Raw genomic sequence first — 17,509 nt, 5'->3', positions numbered from 1 at the left:
GCTTAATATAGAAGACTTGCTTTTGTCTTTGATAACAGTATTTCTAGCTATGCATATGAATTCCATTTATGCTCGTATCAGCTTTTTAAATCTGTTGAATATTTGTGAAATAATCTATACTAGCCATTCGTAATGTCTTTTAAGCCATCCAACTCTTTGGCGACCAGAATATGGCAGCTACATGATTGAAGGAACACCAGGGCAGCCATACGGAGGCACCATGGCTGATTTTAACACTGTAGAAGATAATATGAGGAAAAGACGACATGAGGCTTCTTCTTTGTTGCAACAAAATGAAGCTATTTGTTCAGTGACATCATTTCCAAGGTTAGACCTACCTTAATATTTTCCAGTGAGTAATTTTCATAAGAATGAGAAGTAAATGATGCTCAGTAACTCCATTACACATGTCAGATTTAAAATACAATTTCTGAAGACGTGGAACAGTGGGGCATTTTTCTGTTTACATTTATTTTTCTCCCAGTTACTACTTATGGCTCCAGTACACTTTTTCTTCTTGGTACTGTCCCTTCCTAATCTGTTTCTCCATCTGAAACCACTGTACACTGCAGGAACACATTGTCCACCCTCTGTATTCATCATCTCACCATCTCTTTTTTTTTTTTTTTTTTTCCTCTTCCTTTTTCTCAGCTCTCAACCTTCAACATTTCCTTCCTTCCATTCATCCATCTCCTTTCTATCTGAGTACATCTCGCCTTCGTCGCTGTCGTCATACCTCTCCTACTCTTCTCCGTACTCTCTTGCTCCTTCTCCTGCTCTCCGCTGGGGACATTAATCCCAATCCTGGTCCTCCACATCAGCTCTCATCCTATTTGTGCAGGTCACACCGTGATCTGTTCCTCTCCTTCCCCCTTCTTCGTTGCCTTTCTCTTGCGCTCTGTGGAGTGCCCGCTCTGTCTGTAACAAACTTTCCTACATCCATGACCTCTTTATCTCTCGTACTCTCCACCTACTTGCCCTAACTGAAACTTGGCTTTACCCTGAAGACTCTGCTTGAGTTGCGGCCCTATACCATGGAGGTTATCTAGTCTCCCATACTCCCCGCCCGATTGGCCGCGGAGGTGGTGTCGGGCTACTACTTTCGCCCTCTTGTAGATTTCAACCTCTTCTTCCACCTCAGTCTCACTGTTTTTCTTCCTTCGAAGTCCACTCCATCTGTCTATTTGCTCCTCTGCCTCTCCGAGTAGCAGTCATTTGACCCCCTGAAGTCCCTTTCTTCCTTTCTCACTGCCTTCGATGCCTAGAACCATCATCTCCTTCCCTCATTCATGCTAATGATCCCTCTGACGCTTATGCTTCGCAGTTTCTTGCTTTAACATCCTCTTTCAATCTTCAGCTGTGCTCCACTGCCCCCACTCACCAGACTGGCCATTGTCTTGATCTTATCCTCTTCTTAAACTGCTCACTCTCCAGTTTCTGTGCTTCAACTCTTCCCCTCTCTGGCCATCATCTGATAACTTTCACACTTAAACACACTCCTCCCCAGTCCCGTCCAATCTTAGCCAATACATTTAGGAATCTTCAGGCTATTGACCCTTCTGCTCTGTCCTCCAGTGTTTCAAATCTCTTCTCTACCACTATGTTATCCAAGTCTGTCAGTGAGGCTGTCTCTTCCTATAATACTATTCTCTCCTCTGCTGTGGATGCTCTTGCTCCTCCCATTCCCCATTCTGTAAAACGTACCAAACCCCAGCCTTGGCTGACCTCTAGAAACCGTTACCTACGTTCCTGTGCCCGCTCTGCCGAACACCTTTGGCTGAAATCCCATGCCCATGCTGACTTCATACATTTCAAATTCTTGCTGACCTCCTTCCAGTCTGCTCTTTTACTTGCCAAACAGGACTATTACATCCAGTTGACAAATTCTCTTGGCTCAAACCCTCGACGTCTCTTTGCCACACTGAATTCTCTCCTCAAAATGCCTTCACCTCCAACCCCCCCTTCACTTTCCACCCAGACTCTGGCTGAGTACTTTCATGATAAGGTTCACAAGATTAAACTTGAATTCTCAACCAGGTCACCTCCACCTCTCCTTCCCTTAGTCCATTCTCTCAACCCTGCAACCCCTGCCTCCTTTTCTTCCTTTTCTGAAATCACTGAAGAGGAAACTACACATCTTATTTCCTCCTCGAAACAATTACCTGTTCCTCTGATCCTATTCCCACCCATGTACTTAACACTATCTCTCCTACTGTCATCCCTTTTATCTGTCATATCCTCAATCTTTCACTGTCCACTGCAACTGTTCCTGATGCCTTCAAACATGCCGTAGTCACACCACTCCTTAAAAAAACCTTCATTGGACCCTACCTGTCCTTCCAACTATTGCCCCATCTCCCTTCTCCCTTTCCTATCCAAGATACTTGAACGTGCTGTTCACCGCCGTTGCCTTGACTTTCTTTCATCTCAAGCTATTCTTGATCCACTTCAATCTGGCTTTCGCCCCCTTCATTCAACTTAAACAGTGCTTGCTAAAGCCTCCAATGATCTTTTCCTGACCAAATCCAAAGGTCTCTATTCTATCCTCATCCTTCTCGATCTATCTGCTGCTTTTGACACTGTTGATCACAGTACTACTACTACTACTATTTAGCATTTCTATAGCGCTACAAGGCGTACGCAGTGCTGCACAAACATAGAAGAAATACAGTCCCTGCTCAAAGAGCTTACAATCTAATAGACAAAAAATAAAGTAATCTAATAAATTGTGTACAGGAAGGAGGAGAGGGGAGGGTAGGTGGAGGCGAGTGGTTACGAGTCAAAAGCAATGTTAAAGAGGTGGGCTTTCAGTCTAGATTTAAAGGTGGCCAAGGATGGGGCAAGAGGTAGGGGCTCAGGATCACAGCCTACTCCTTGATATGCTGTCCTCACTTGGATTTCAGGGCTCTGTTCTTTCGTGGTTTTCTTCTTATCTCTCCCAGCGTACCTTTTAGTGTATAGTCTGATGGATCCTCCTCTACTTCTATCCCACTGTCAGTTGGTGTACCTCAGGGATCTGTCCTGGGACCTCTTCTTTTCGCCATCTATACTTGTTCCCATGGTACTCTGATCTCATCCCATGTTTTTCAGTATCATCTTTACGCTGATGACTCCCAGATCTACCTCTCCACACCAGAAATCTCAGCCGAGATCCAGGCCAAAGTATCAGCCTGCCTGTCTGACATTGCTGCCTGGATGTCTCAGCTCCATCTGAAACTAAACATGACCAAGACTGAGCTTCTCATCTTTCCCCCTAAACCAACCTCTCCTCCTCCCCATTCTCTATTTCTGTGGATAACACACTCATCCTTCCTGTCTCATCAGCTCATAACCTTGGGGTCATCTTCGACTCCTCCCTCTCCTTCTCTGCACAAATTCACAGACTGCTAAAACCTGTCGTTTCTTTCTCTATAATATCAGCAAAATTTGCCCTTTTCTTTCTGAGCACACTACCAGAACCCTCATCCACTCTGTTTATCACCTCTCGTTTAGTCTATTGCAACTTGCTTCTCACAGGTCTCCCACTTAGCCCTCTCCTCTTCAATCTGTTCAAAATTCTGCTGCACGACTAATATTCCACCAGTGTCGTTATGTTCATATTAGCCCTCTCCTCAAGTCACTTCTCTGGCTTCCTATCCATTTCCGCATACAGTTCAAACTCCTGTTATCTACTAAAATAATTTGCACCTCCAATGTTCTGAAGCTGACTCTGTGGCAGACTGCAGTGAAGGTTTTGTAACTCTGTAACCATCTCTCTCTGTCCCACCCTCGCTTCAAAACATGATGACGTCGAGGGCGGAACAGTGAGAGGGAAGGGAACACTGCAGAGTTGCTAGGCAAAGAAACGCGATGTCACCAGCATGAAGGGAACGCTGCAGAGTTGCCAGGCAAAGGTATGCAACGTCGAGGGAACTCTGTATAGTTGCCAGCCCCTGCGCCTCCCTCCCTCTCTCTTTCTGCCCTCCAAGCACGACCTGTCCTCCGGCAGCCCCTCGCCTTCCTAAGTGCTGGCTGTATTTTAAAAATGCTTACCTTGGGGTGCGGCATCCAAAGTGAAGGCGAGCGGCACTTTACACTGCCCTTCGCATGTGTCTCAGCTCTGCCTGTGGTCCCGCCCTTCCGGAAACAGGAAATGAGGGTGGGACCAGAGGCAGAGCTGAGACACATGCGAAGGGCAGTGTGAAGCGCCGCTCACCTTCACTGTGGATGCCGCACCCCAAGGTAAGCATGTTTAAATACAGCCAGCACTTACGAAGGCGAGGGGCTGCCGGAGGACAGGTCGTGCTTGGAGGGCAGAGAGAGAGAAGGGGGGGCGTGGAACTCGGAGGGCACACAGAGAGAGAGAGGTAGGGAGGGGGCCTGGAACTCAGAGGGGAGAGAGATGGAGGGAGGGGGCCCTGGATATGGGTGGATGGAGGAGTGGCCAGGGGAGAATGCAGAGTTGATGCACATGTAGGGGGGGAGGGCAAGGGACAGGAGAATTGCACCACGATGGATGGAGGGGCAGGGGAGAGATGCTGTACATGGATGGATGAAGGGGGCAGGGCACAGAGGACATTTGCTGCATATGGATGAATGCAGGGGAGAGAGCATAATTGGTGCACAAGGGACACACTACACTCTCACTCACACAGACACACACACATTCATTCTCTCTCTCTCTCTCTCTCTCTCGTATATTGGACGTTATAGTGAGTGGTCATTTAAACTGTGTAAGAGCTGACGTGCATCATCATTGAGCACAAATGTATATTCACGAAGTGTCAATATCTAGACAATTAGGAAAATCTAGTACATAAATGTCGGATAGATCAATCTTGGCATGAACTATGCTGGTATTGACATAGGAAAAGGCCTCGAGAAGCCCCCAGCTCAATTATGGCTTCGGGGGCTGGACTGTTTCATCATTGGCCAAAAACCTCTAACTTAATAGCTTTAAATATTTTTTTAATTGTAAATAGATAACAAGCGTGCAATCTTAATGATTCTTATAGATAGACTTAGCTTGTATCATTGCTCGATCTCTTCGCGTTCACCATTTAGTGCTTTCGTGCTTTCTGTACGAGTCACAGGTCTTTCCGTCACCTTCGGTTCTGACCATGACCTACTGTGGCCAGCGTTTCGATCACCTGCCTCAGGGTCTGTGGTCTCCGTGGCTCCACTATGGTGAGTCGTAGAATGATCGAGGAATGATACAAGCTTAATACGTCTAGAAAAACAAATATTTAAATAAACTAAACTAATGAGGTGGGCTAAAACAAAATTTTGGTGGGAAAAAAAACCTATGCATGGCCGTGCTTGTACAAAAAAACTTTGAAAATTCATGAAACACACAAAATTGCAGAAACAGAACCACACTGTGAGATGGTTAGATGGGTATCTTGATTATATATTGATAAAAAATAATAAATTAAAAAGTAGTGTAATCCTCAAAAGCAAATATATCATAACCCCCCCCCCCCCCCCCCCCCACACACACACACACACACATACACACACTCAAAACTAGTAGAAGATAAATAGCATACAACCAGAAGGATGGAAAAGAAATTTACTAAAGAAAAGGTTGAAGAGCCAATTCTTAGTTCAAACCAGTGTTCAATTCATAAATTATTCTTGTTCTTCTTTTAATAACGTTGAATCCAAATCGCTGCTGTGCCGTCTGGGTTGGAGATGTTTAAATACCAAAAAAATACAAATTGGAGATAATATAATTACTTTTAAGCCAGTGATTTACAAGCGGTGTAGAGGTAACAATTCTGGAAATATAATTCCTGTGTTCAGTTAATCGAGATTTAGTCATTCTCTTTGTTTTTCCGACATAAAGTACATTTCAGAGACACATATAAATAACATTGGTAGAATGATTGATTGAGAACTTAGACCTTTTTTGTAATTGGATGTACAAATTGGGACAAAGTGATGGAGTGGCAACAAACTGAACAAGAGCCACAACTTGAATGTGGAGGCATATTTTCAAAGTACTTAGACTTACAAAGTTCCATAGTAACTTGAGCCACTAGGTGTTTCAGTTACTGTGAAAATTTTAAAGTACAAATTATGTCCAGTTTACTTGGGGTCTGTCTTCCACTTAATGTCTCGCAGCATTGAGCTGTAGCCTTATTTAAACTCTGAGCTATACTTCTTTCAGGGTAACCCCTTTGTAAAAAAAAAAAAAAAAAAGTTCTGACATGGATCTTGATTGATCCTCAAAATCCTGCATGCTTGAACATAAACAGTGCAATCTTAGGAACTGACTTATAAGGAAGATTGCTCTTCATACTCCTATTGTGAAAGTTAGTAAAGGTAACTTTTGTCTGTGGGTTTCTTGTATACTGTAGTGGAAAGGCCATAGGTTCTTTTTAATCATTATTTCCAGAAAGGAAATTTCAGTTGAACTTGTACATAAGTGTTCCATACTGGGGCCTACTGATGGTCCATCAAGCCCAGCATCCTATTTTCCAACAGTGGCCTATTCAGGTTACAATTACCTGGCAAGATCCCAAAACAGTACATCACATTTTGTTGCTTATCCTAGAAATAAGCAGTGGATTTTTCTCCAGTCCCATCTTAATAATGGCTTATGGACTTTTCTTTTAGGAAGCTATCCAAACCTTTTTTTTAAACCCCATTAAGCTAACTGCTTTTACCACATTCTCTGGCAATGCTGAATGGTGGAGGGAGAGAGACAGAAGATCTGGCTGGTCAGAACAGAGGGTGGGGGGGAGAGAGGGGCTGATGGATGGTGGGGAAACAGGAGATGCTCTAGGGGGAGAGAAGAAATGTCAAATGGACAGGAGACCCTGCCAAGAGTAAAGAGAAGACAAAGGAAAGATAAAGGATCAACGTAATTCAACAAATAAAATGACCAGATGACAAAGATAGAAAATACATTTTCTATTTTCTGGTTAGAATATCTGTTTTATCGTTAGAGCTTGAGGGTACTTGGTGGAAATTGGTTTGACTTAGGGGAGTATTTGAAGTTTGGAAACACTGCCCTAAGAGATTGGGTCCCCTCTGAAGTTCAGCTGCCAATGTGTTTGTCAGGGGGGGGGTTAGTACTTAAAGAAGTTGTGGTGTTATAGCAGCAGTGACAGCATGAAGTACTAATGGGCCCCCCCCCCCCAAAAAAAAATGAAACCCATCTGTGCACTGGTCAGTTAGCTGTCTTACCCACCTTGTCAGTAACCCTGCCTGAAATTATAAAATCATACATAGAAAAATCTAGAATTTGTCAAAGTCTCAATGTTTAAGGTTGCCACATCATTTAACCAGACTGATTCAGTCCTTGTTTCATTCTTCATCCCCCATCACACCTTCCCTATTCTATTTAGGATGCAGTAGTTCTTGCTTTCTTTTGAGGCAAACAGTGAGAAAATCAGTATTCATATTTTTATACTTGAGTACACCATGTTGGGTGATCTAGTGCTTTAGTAAGGCAGTTGATAACGTAAATTAAAAATGCATTTCTGTCTTCTCAGTGGGACAAAACCCCAGCTGAATCAACTATTCGGCCTGTTAGCAATCAGTCTCTAATTACTTTCTAATTACTATTCGGCCTGTTAGCAATCAGTCTCTAATTACTTTACAGCTGGTTTACCCTAATCTGTGTCTTAATCTCTCCCTCCCATAGGTGTCAAACAGTGGGAGCCACAGGTCTCATAGCACACCCAAATTTTCCTTACCATCTTCCCCTATAAGGTGTTGACTTTCTTTCCTCCCCTTCCCTGTGATCTGCAGCATCTCTCTTCTTCCTCCTCTCCCCTCCCCTGCAATACCTTGACTGCCTTACCTACTTCCCCCAGGATGGTGGTGATGTTTCTATCTGCAGAAGCATTGTGGCCAACCAATGTAGGATCTAGCGTATCTGGGCCTGCTGAAGGCCTGCCTGCTCCCACCTCCTCTGAACGTCATGTTTTGGAGGGGACAGATGCTGGAGACCATGGGGGCAGGGATAGAAATGGATGGAAATCACCTCGCAGGGGAGGGGAAGAAAAGAGAAATAAAATGCTGAACACTACGGGGTGGGGGGGGGGTTGAGAGATGTTGGACGCCATGGGAGGGGAGATGGAGTTGGGGGACTAGCTTGGGCACCCCTAAACTAAAAGGTGTTCTGCGTCTGCACCTACCCCTGTAGCTTTCACACTTTTCCCCAGTCCTTTAGTCTGCAGCTGTTTTATGTCTTTCTCTTTTATACATATATCCAATAGCACTGGTTAGATCCTAAACATTTAGGGACTGTGAATCCTATTGCTCAGTAATTCTCTGTGTATACCTGTAGGCTCTCATGCTCAGGATCCTCCCTACACCCTGTGTCCCCCTCCACCCCCAATTAATTGATTTTAACACTTGCTATTCCCAAGTCAAAGCACTCGCCTCAGTCCCTTTTTCAGCAGTGCATTTAGTACGGATGGACCCCAAACTCCTCCAACAGTAGTATTGGTGGCATCTTCAGAGTACCCATCTCCTTCACGTAGTAGTGGCTTTGTTTCAGCAGCTGCTGGTACCCATAAATTGCAATGCGCAGGCCCCAGGACATACCTGGGAATTTACCAGTTATGGGCACCCTGAGATATGGGGTGGAGAAGTGATGTAGACATATTTACACACTTTCTTCCCCTCAGGGATGAGTTTAGCATTATCTCCCCCCCTCCCCCACCACCACCACCAGATTTCATGTCATTTGGCAAAGAATTGCTTGCTAATTCCTGCTTCTTAGCCTTTCCCCTCCCAAGCAGCTATAGGGAATGGTAGAGAGACCAGCACATGGAGATTTTTGCTAGGGGTGTCCAGAAAACTTCTCCTTCAACCTCCAACTGAGCTCCACCACCCCTACTCACCAATCTGGCCACTGTCTTGACCTCGTCCTCTCTTCTACCTGCTCACCCTCTAATTTCTGCACCTCAGCTCTTCCTCTCTCTGACCATCACCTGATCACCTTCACACTTCATCACCCTCCCCCTCAGTCCCGCCCGACACTAACCACTACTTCTAGGAATCTCCAGGCTGTTGATCCTCCCACCTTATCCTCTAGTATCTCTGATCTCCTCCCTTCCATCATGGCCTCCGAGTCTGTCAACAAGGCTGTCTCCACTTACAATGCCACCCTCTCCTCTGCTCTCGACGCCCTTGCACCGTCCATTTCCCGTCCCACAAGGCGTACTAATCCCCAGCCCTGGCTGACCCCTTGCACCCGATACCTTCGCTCCTGCGCCCGATCGGCTGAACGCCTCTGGAGGAAATCTCGCACCCATGCTGACTTCATTCATTACAAATTCATGCTATCTGCCTTCCAGTCCTCCCTGTTCCTCGCCAAACAGGACTATTACACCCAATTGACTAACTCCCTCAGTTCTAACCCCCGTCATATCTTCGCCACCCTTAACTCCCTCCTCAAAGTGCCCTCCGCTCCTACCCCCCCCCCCCCCTCACTCTCTCCTCAATCACTGGCTAACTACTTTCGTGACAAAGTGCAGAAAATCAACCTCGAATTCACCACCAAACCATCTTCTCCTCCTCTCCACCCTATAACCCACTCCCTCAACCATCCAACCCAGGCCTGCTTCTCCTCTTTTCCTGATATCACCGAAGAGGAAACCGCCTATCTTCTCTCTTCCTCGAAATGCACCACCTGTTCCTCTGACCCCATCCCCACCAACTTACTTAACACCATCACTCCTGTCACCCCCCCCCCCCCCCCCCCCCATCTGTCATATCCTCAACCTCTCTCTCTCCACTGCAACTGTCCCTGACACCTTCAAGCATGCTGTGGTCACACCACTCCTCAAAAAACCATCACTTGACCCTACCTGTCCCTCCAACTACCGCCCCATTTCCCTCCTATCCTTCCTCTCCAAGATACCTGAACGCGCCGTTCACAGCCGTTGTCTTGATTTTCTCTCCACTCATGCCATCCTCGATCCGCTTCAATCCGGCTTTCGCCCCCTACACTAGACGGAAACGGCACTATCTAAAGTCTGCAATGACCTGTTCCTTGCCAAATCCAAAGGTCACTACTCCATCCTTATCCTCCTCGATCTATCCGCCGCTTTTGACACTGTCAATCACAACTTACTTCTCGCCACACTGTCCTCATTTGGGTTCCAGGGCTCTGTCCTCTCCTGGTTCTCCTCTTATCTCTCCCACCGTACCTTCAGAGTACATTCTCATGGTTCTTCCTCCACCCCCATCCCGCTCTCTGTTGGACTTCCTCAGGGATCTGTCCTTGGACCCCTTCTTTTCTCAATCTACACCTCCTCCCTGGGCTTCCTAATCTCCTCTCATGGGTTCCAATATTATCTTTATGCTGATGACACCCAGCTTTATCTCTCCACACCAGACATCACTGCAGAAACCCAGGCTAAAGTATTGGCCTGCTTAGCTGACATTGCAGCCTGGATGTCCAACCGCCACTTGAAACTGAACATGGCCAAGACTGAGTTTATTGTCTTCCCTCCCAAATCTACTTCTCCTCTCCCTCCATTCTCTATCTCTGTTGATAACACCCTCATCGTTCCCGTCTCATCTGCCCGCAACCTCGGAGTCATCTTCGACTCCTCCCTCGCCTTCTCTGTGCATATCCAGCAGATAGCCAAGACCTGTCGCTTCTTCCTCTATAACATCAGCAAAATTTGCCATTTCCTCTCTGAGCACACCACCCCGAACTCTCATCCACTCTCTCATTACCTCTCGCCTTGACTACTGCAACCTACTCTTCACTGACCTCCCACTTTGCCATCTATCCCCCCTTCAGTCCGTTCTGAACTCTGCTACACGTCTTATCTTCCGCCTGGACCGGTACACTCATATCACCCCTCTCCTCAAGTCACTTCACTGGCTTCCGATCAGGTACCGCATACAGTTTAAGCTTCTCCTTTTAACTTACAAATGCACTCGATCTACAGCCCCTCCCTACCTCTGTACCCTCATCTCCCTTACATTCCTACCCGTAACCTCCGTTCTCAAGACAAATCCCTCCTTTCAGTACCCTTCTCCACCACCGCCAACTCCAGGCTGCGCCCTTTCTGTCTCACCTCACCCCATGCCTGGAATAAACTCCCTGAGCCCATACGCCAGGCCCCCCTCCCTGCCCATCTTCAAAGCCTTGCTCAAAGCCCACCTCTTCAATGTCGCCTTCGGCACCTAACCACCATACCTCTATTCAGGAAATCTAGACTACCCCAACTTGACATTTCGTCCTTTAGATTGTAAGCTCCTTGGAGCAGGGACTGTCCTTTTTGTTAATCTGTACAGCGCTGCATAACCCTAGTAGCACTCTAGAAATGTTTAGTAGTTCTCCTCCCTGCATGATAACATTGGCATTGGTTGGTGAAGAATTGAGGGGGGGGGGATTGCCAGTTCAAACTACATGCTTGCTTGTTGTAAAATTACTACTACTACTACTAACTAGCATTTCTAAAGCGCTACTAGGGTTACGCAGCGCTGTACAATTTAGACATAGAAGGACGGTCCCTGCTCAAAGAGCTAGTGTTAATACACCAGTGTGCTTCCCCCACCCCCCCCCCCCCCCCCCCCAACACCACTGGCAGTGACATTTTTGTGTTTTGATGATATATAAAATGAAACAACCTTTAGAAAATAACACTCTGGGTACCGCTCCATTAACATTGCCCAGTCCTCCTCCACCTTCAGGGTGGAGAGGCACAGACAACACAGGATTTGGAAAAATTCCATCAACCATGATCTATATACCATTTCTACTTGTTTCTAAAGATATAAGCCCATAATTTACATTCAGAATGACTCAGTTCAAAAGTTATAGCAGCTCCTATACTTTTTTTCTTAATGTTTCTGCAGGTTAGGATGCCCAGGATTCACACTCCCTGAATATCTGCCCACACCAGTAGAGAAAGGTGCTTCAAAATCTCTATTTTTTCCAGATGAAGCAATAAATAGACATCCTAGGTTTAGGTAAGTATATCTTATGTTTTTAGAGTTCTAGGCATAGTATAAATGTTGGGTGAACTTGTCTAGGTCAGTTTTTTTAAGAGTTGTATAATTCATTGTATTATTTTATCTGCATATGTTTGCATAGATTGTGTTTCCAGTTTTGTTATATTATAATAAGATTTATATTACTTTGTAATATGTATTCTCCGAGGACAAGCAGGCTGCTTGTCTCACTGATGGTGACGTCCACGGCAGCCCCTCCAATCGGAAACTTTACTAGCAAAGTCCTTTGCTAGCGCCCCGCGCGCACCGCGCATGCGCGGCCGTCTTCCCGCCCGAAACCGGCTCGAGCCGGCCATCTTCTTTTGTCCGCACTCGGTACGGTCGTGTTTCGCCGTGTCGGGCCCCGGAAAGTTGACCTCGCGCGTCCAAATTGTTTTTTGAGCGTGTTTTTTCTCTTCGGAAAAGCTTTTCTAAAGTCGGGAAGTGCTCCGGAAACCCTCCACCGGGTTTCGTGTCAATCCTCCCGACTTCCAGCTTTTTGCCCGCGTAAGTTTCTTTCGTCGTCGGGGTAGGCCTCTTTTTGGCCTCGGTCGAGATTTTTCTCCCTCTAAATTTTGGTGCTTCAATTTTCGCCATTTCGGCTGTTTGATTTCGCCAGCGTGATTTTTCCGCCCATGACATCGAAGCCTTCCAGCGGCTTCAAGAAGTGCACCCAGTGCGCCCGGGTTATCTCGCTCACTGATCGACACTCGTCGTGTCTTCAGTGTCTGGGGGCCGAGCACCGCCCTCAGAAACTGCAGTCTGTGTTCCCTGCTTCAAAGGCGGACTCAGGTAGCGAGACTAGCCCAGTGGAACGTGTTGTTCTCGGGCTCTTCGTCGGCATCGGCACCGGGATCTTCGAGTGCATCGACGTCGTCAGCGTCCAGACATCTTCCTCGGCCGCCCTTGCATCGAGTGCATCGAGGCATCGGGCCTCTGCATCGGCGCCGAGACATCGGATAGCTTCATCGCGTCGGTGGTACCAGACCTCGTCTGCTGATGTCGTCGGACGGTGGTGCATCGGGTGGAGTGCAGGTTGAGGGCTGTCCATTCCCCTGCTGGTGGCGGTGAGCCCTCGGGTGGGTCTCCTCCTACCCTGAGGGCTCCTGCGGTACAGCCCCCCCGAGATCGACCCTCGTCGTCTCGGCCCCGAGGAAGCGACGGGTGGATTCGACGTCCTCCTCGTCGGTGCCGGGGAGCTCCGGTGACATGCTTCGGAAGAAGTCGAAGAGCATCGACACCGGTCCCCTCCCGCGTCGGCACCGAGAGCTCTGGGTCGCCGAGGGAGTCGGCACCCAGCGGGCATCGGCACCGAGCGGACCGCTCACCCTCTGTTCAGGAGGTGGTCGATGCGCTCACGCTTCTGGACAGCCCGGAACAGCCTCCACGCCCGGAACAGGTACTGACGTCGACGCCTGCATCGACCTCCATGCCTTTCTCTGCAGCCGCTCTGAACGAGAGCCTCCGGGCCGTTCTCCCAGAGATTCTGGGGGAGCTGTTGCGCCCTACCCCTCCGGTACCGGCGGTGCTTGCGCCTCCGGTACCGTCGAGCGTGGCGCCGGCTGGCCCATCGCCCGGGGTGAGGTCCCCGACGTCGGTACCGCGTGCGGTGCCGACTGCGGCCACCTCCCAGGAGGGCTCCCCGACTACGTCGGCGGAGGGAGCTTCGCCGATGCGGGCGAGGGAGTCTACCTCTCGACGCCCCCATCGTGGACGTGGCTCCACGGAGTCGAGCCGGGCCCGGCTGCAGACGCAGGTCCGTGAACTTGTGTCTGACACCGAGGGTGAGGCCTCGTGGGAAGAAGAAGAAGATCCCAGATATTTCTCTGACGAGGAGTCTGAGGGTCTTCCTTCTGATCCCACTCCCTCTCCTGAAAGACAGCTTTCTCCTCCTGAGAGTCTGTCTTTGCTTCCTTTGTCCGGGAGATGTCTACGGCCATCCCCTTCCCGGTGGTTGTGGAGGACGAGCCCAGGGCTGAAATGTTTGAGCTCCTGGACTATCCTTCTCCACCTAAGGAAGCGTCCACTGTTCCCTTGCATCATGTCCTAAAAAAGACATTGCTTGCGAACTGGACGAAACCTCTACTAATCCCCACATCCCCAAGAAGATCGGTCCCAGTACCGGATCCATGGGGACCCAGAGCTGATGCGCACCCAGTTGCCTCACGACTCTGGAGTTGTGGATCTGGCCCTAAAGAAGGCTAAGAGTTCTAGAGAGCATGCTTCGGCGCCCCCGGGCAAAGACTCTAGAACCTTAGACTCCTTTGGGAGGAAGGCCTACCATTCCTCTATGCTCGTGTCCAAGATCCAGTCTTACCAGCTCTACACGAGCATCCACATGCGGAACAATGTGCGGCAGTTGGCGGGCTTGGTTGATGCTCTTCCCCCTGAGCAAGCCAAGCCTTTTCAGGAGGTGGTCAGGCAGCTGAAGGCGTGCAGAAAATTCCTGGCCAGAGGAGTTTATGACACTTTTGATGTTGCGTCCGGGCCGCTGCTCAAGGTGTGGTGATGCGCAGGCTCTCATGGCTGCGTGCCGCCGACCTGGAGAATAGAATCCAGCAGCGGATTGCGGACTCGCCTTGCCGTGCGGATAACATTTTTGGCGAAAAAGTCGAACAGGTGGTAGAGTCTCTCCACCAGCGGGACACCGCATTCGACAAATTCGCCCGCCGGCAGCCTTCAGCTTCTACCTCTACAGGTAGACGATTTTTCGGGGGAAGGAAGACTGTTCCCTATACTTCTGGCAAGCGTAGGTACAATCCTCCTTCCCGACAGCCTGCGGCCCAGGCTAAGCCCCAGCGCGCTCGCTCTCGTCAGCAGCGTGCGCCTCAGCAAGGCCCCGCGGCTCCCCAGCAAAGCAAGGGCGAGCTTTTGACTGGCTCCAGCAGAGCATAGCCGACATCCAAGTGTCAGTGCCGGGCGACCTGCCAGTCGGGGGGAGGTTGAAAGCTTTTCACCAAAGGTGGCCTCTCATAACCTCCGATCAGTGGGTTCTCCAAATAGTCCGGCAAGGATACACCCTCAATTTGGCCTCAAACCTCCAAATTGTCCACCGGGAGCTCAGTCTTACAGCTTCCAGCACAAGCAGGTACTTGCAGAGGAACTCTCCGCCCTTCTCAGCGCCAATGCGGTCGAGCCCGTGCCATCCGGGCAAGAAGGGCTGGGATTCTATTCCAGGTACTGTCCTTGTGGAAAAGAAAACAGGGGGATGCGTCCCATCCTAGACCTAAGGGCCCTGAACAAGTATCTCGTAAAAGAAAAGTTCAGGATGCTTTCCCTGGGCAAACCCTTCTCCCCATGATTCAGCAAAACGATTGGCTATGCTCTCTGGACTTGAAGGATGCCTATACGCACATCCCGATACTGCCAGCTCACAGACAGTATCTGCGATTTCAGCTGGGCACACGCCACTTCCAGTACTGTGTGCTACCCTTTGGGCTCGCCTCTGCACCCAGGGTGTTCACAAAGTGCCTAGCTGTGGTAGCAGCGGCGCTTCGCAGGCTGGGGGTGCACGTGTTCCCATATCTCGACGATTGGCTGGTGAAAGAACACATCCGAGGCAGGAGCCCTGCAGTCCATGCAGATGACTATTCGCCTCCTGGAGCTACTGGGTTTGTGATAAATTACCAAAGTCCCATCTTCTCCCAGTGCAGAAACTCGAATTCATCGGAGCCCTGCTGGATTCTCGGACGGCTCGCGCCTATCCCCAGAGACGAGAGCCAACACTTGTTGTCCATCGTCTCGCGGGGTGCGAGCGTCCCAGCAGATCACAGCTCGGCAGATGTTGAGATTGCTGGGCCACATGGCCTCCACAGTCATGTGACTCCCATGGCCCGCCTTCACATGAGATCTGCTCAATGGACCCTAGCCTCCCAGTGGTATCAGGCCGCTGGGGGTCTAGAGGACGTGATCCACCTGTCCACGAGTTTTCTCGAATCCCTGTTTTGGTGGACGATTTGCTCCAATTTGACTCTGGGACGTCCCTTCCAAATTCCTCAGCCACAAAAAGTGCTGACCACGGATGCGTCTCTCCTGGGATGGGGAGCTCATGTCGATGGGCTTCACACCCAAGGAAGTTGGTCCCTCCAAGAACGCGATCTACAGATCATCTTCTGGGTTGCGAGCGATCTGGAACGCTCTGAAGGCTTTCAGAGATCGGCTGTCCCACCAAATTATCCAATTCAGACAGACAATCAGGTTGCCATGTACTATGTCAACAAGCAGGGGGGCACCGGATCTCGCCCCCTGTGTCAGGAAGCCGTCAGCATGTGGCTCTGGGCTCGCCGTCAGGGCATGGTGCTCCAAGCCACATATCTGGCAGGCGTAAAACAACAGTCTGGCCGACAGGTTGAGCAGGATTATGCAACCTCACGAGTGGTCGCTCAATTCCCGTGTGGTGCGACAGATCTTCAGGCGTGGGGCACCCCCCTGGTGGATCTCTTCGCATCTCAAGTGAACCACAAGGTCCCTCAGTTCTGTTCCAGGCTTCAGGCCCACGGCAGACTGGCGTCGGATGCCTTCCTCCTGGATTGGGGGGGAAGGTCTGCTGTATGCTTATCCTCCCATTCCTCTGGTGGGAAGACTTTGTTGAAACTCAAGCAAGACCGAGGCACCATGATTCTGATTGCTCCCTTTTGGCCGCGTCAGATCTGGTTCCCTCTTCTTCTGGAGTTATCCTCCGAAGAACCGTGGAGATTGGAGTGTTTTTCCGACCCTCATCACGCAGGACGAAGGGGCTCTTCTGCATCCCAACCTCCAGTCCCTGGCTCTCACGGCCTGGATGTTGAGGGCGTAGACTTTGCCTCTTTGGGTCTGCCAGAGGGTGTCTCCCGCATCTTGCTTGCTTCCAGGAAAGACTCCACTAAGAGAAGTTACTTCTTTCATTGGAGGAGGTTTGCCGTCTGGTGTGACAGCAAGGCCCTAGATCCTCGCTCTTGTCCTACACAGACCCTGCTTGAATACCTTCTGCACTTGTCTGAGTCTGGTCTGAAGACCAACTCCGTAAGGGTTCACCTTAGTGCAATCAGTGCATACCTTTACCAAGTGGAAGGTAAGCCGATCTCAGGACAGCCTTTAGTTGTTCGCTTCATGAGAGGTTTGCTTTTGTCAAAGCCCCCTGTCAAGCCTCCTACAGTGTCATGGGATCTCAATGTCGTTCTCACCCAGCTGATGAAACCTCCTTTTGAGCCACTGAATTCCTGCCATCCGAAGTACTTGACCTGGAAGGTCATTTTCTTGGTGGCAGTTACTTCGGCTCGTAGAGTCAGTGAGCTTCAGGCCCTGGTAGCCCAGGCCCCTTACACCAAATTTCATCACAACAGAGTAGTCCTCCGCACTCACCCTAAGTTTCTGCCAAAGGTCGTGTCGGAGTTCCATCTGAAACCAGTCAATTGTCTTGCCAACATTCTTTCCCCGTCCTCATTCCTGCCCTGCTGAACGTCAGCTGCACACATTGGACTGCAAGAGAGCAGTGGCCTTCTACCTGGAGCGGACACAGCCCACCAGACAGTCCGCCCAATTGTTTGTTTCTTTTGACCCCAATAGGAGGGGAGTGGCT

The 17,509-nt window shown here is 49.3% G+C and overlaps 1 protein-coding gene across 1 annotated transcript in view; it reads left to right on the top strand.

Moving 5' to 3' along the window:
- GCLC (glutamate-cysteine ligase catalytic subunit) overlaps window positions 1–17,509 on the top strand; it is a 188,987-nt gene that overhangs the window by 48,796 nt on the left and 122,682 nt on the right. The window contains 2 exon segments of the mRNA XM_030198967.1: window positions 145–327; window positions 11,818–11,931. Coding sequence (XP_030054827.1) covers window positions 145–327; window positions 11,818–11,931 — 297 coding nt within the window.

This window comes from Microcaecilia unicolor, chromosome 3 (assembly GCF_901765095.1).
Source record: "Microcaecilia unicolor chromosome 3, aMicUni1.1, whole genome shotgun sequence".
NCBI classification, from domain to species: Eukaryota; Metazoa; Chordata; class Amphibia; order Gymnophiona; family Siphonopidae; genus Microcaecilia; species Microcaecilia unicolor.
The sequence above is the reverse complement of the archived record's forward strand: the minus strand, read 5'-3'. Positions and strand labels throughout refer to the sequence as shown.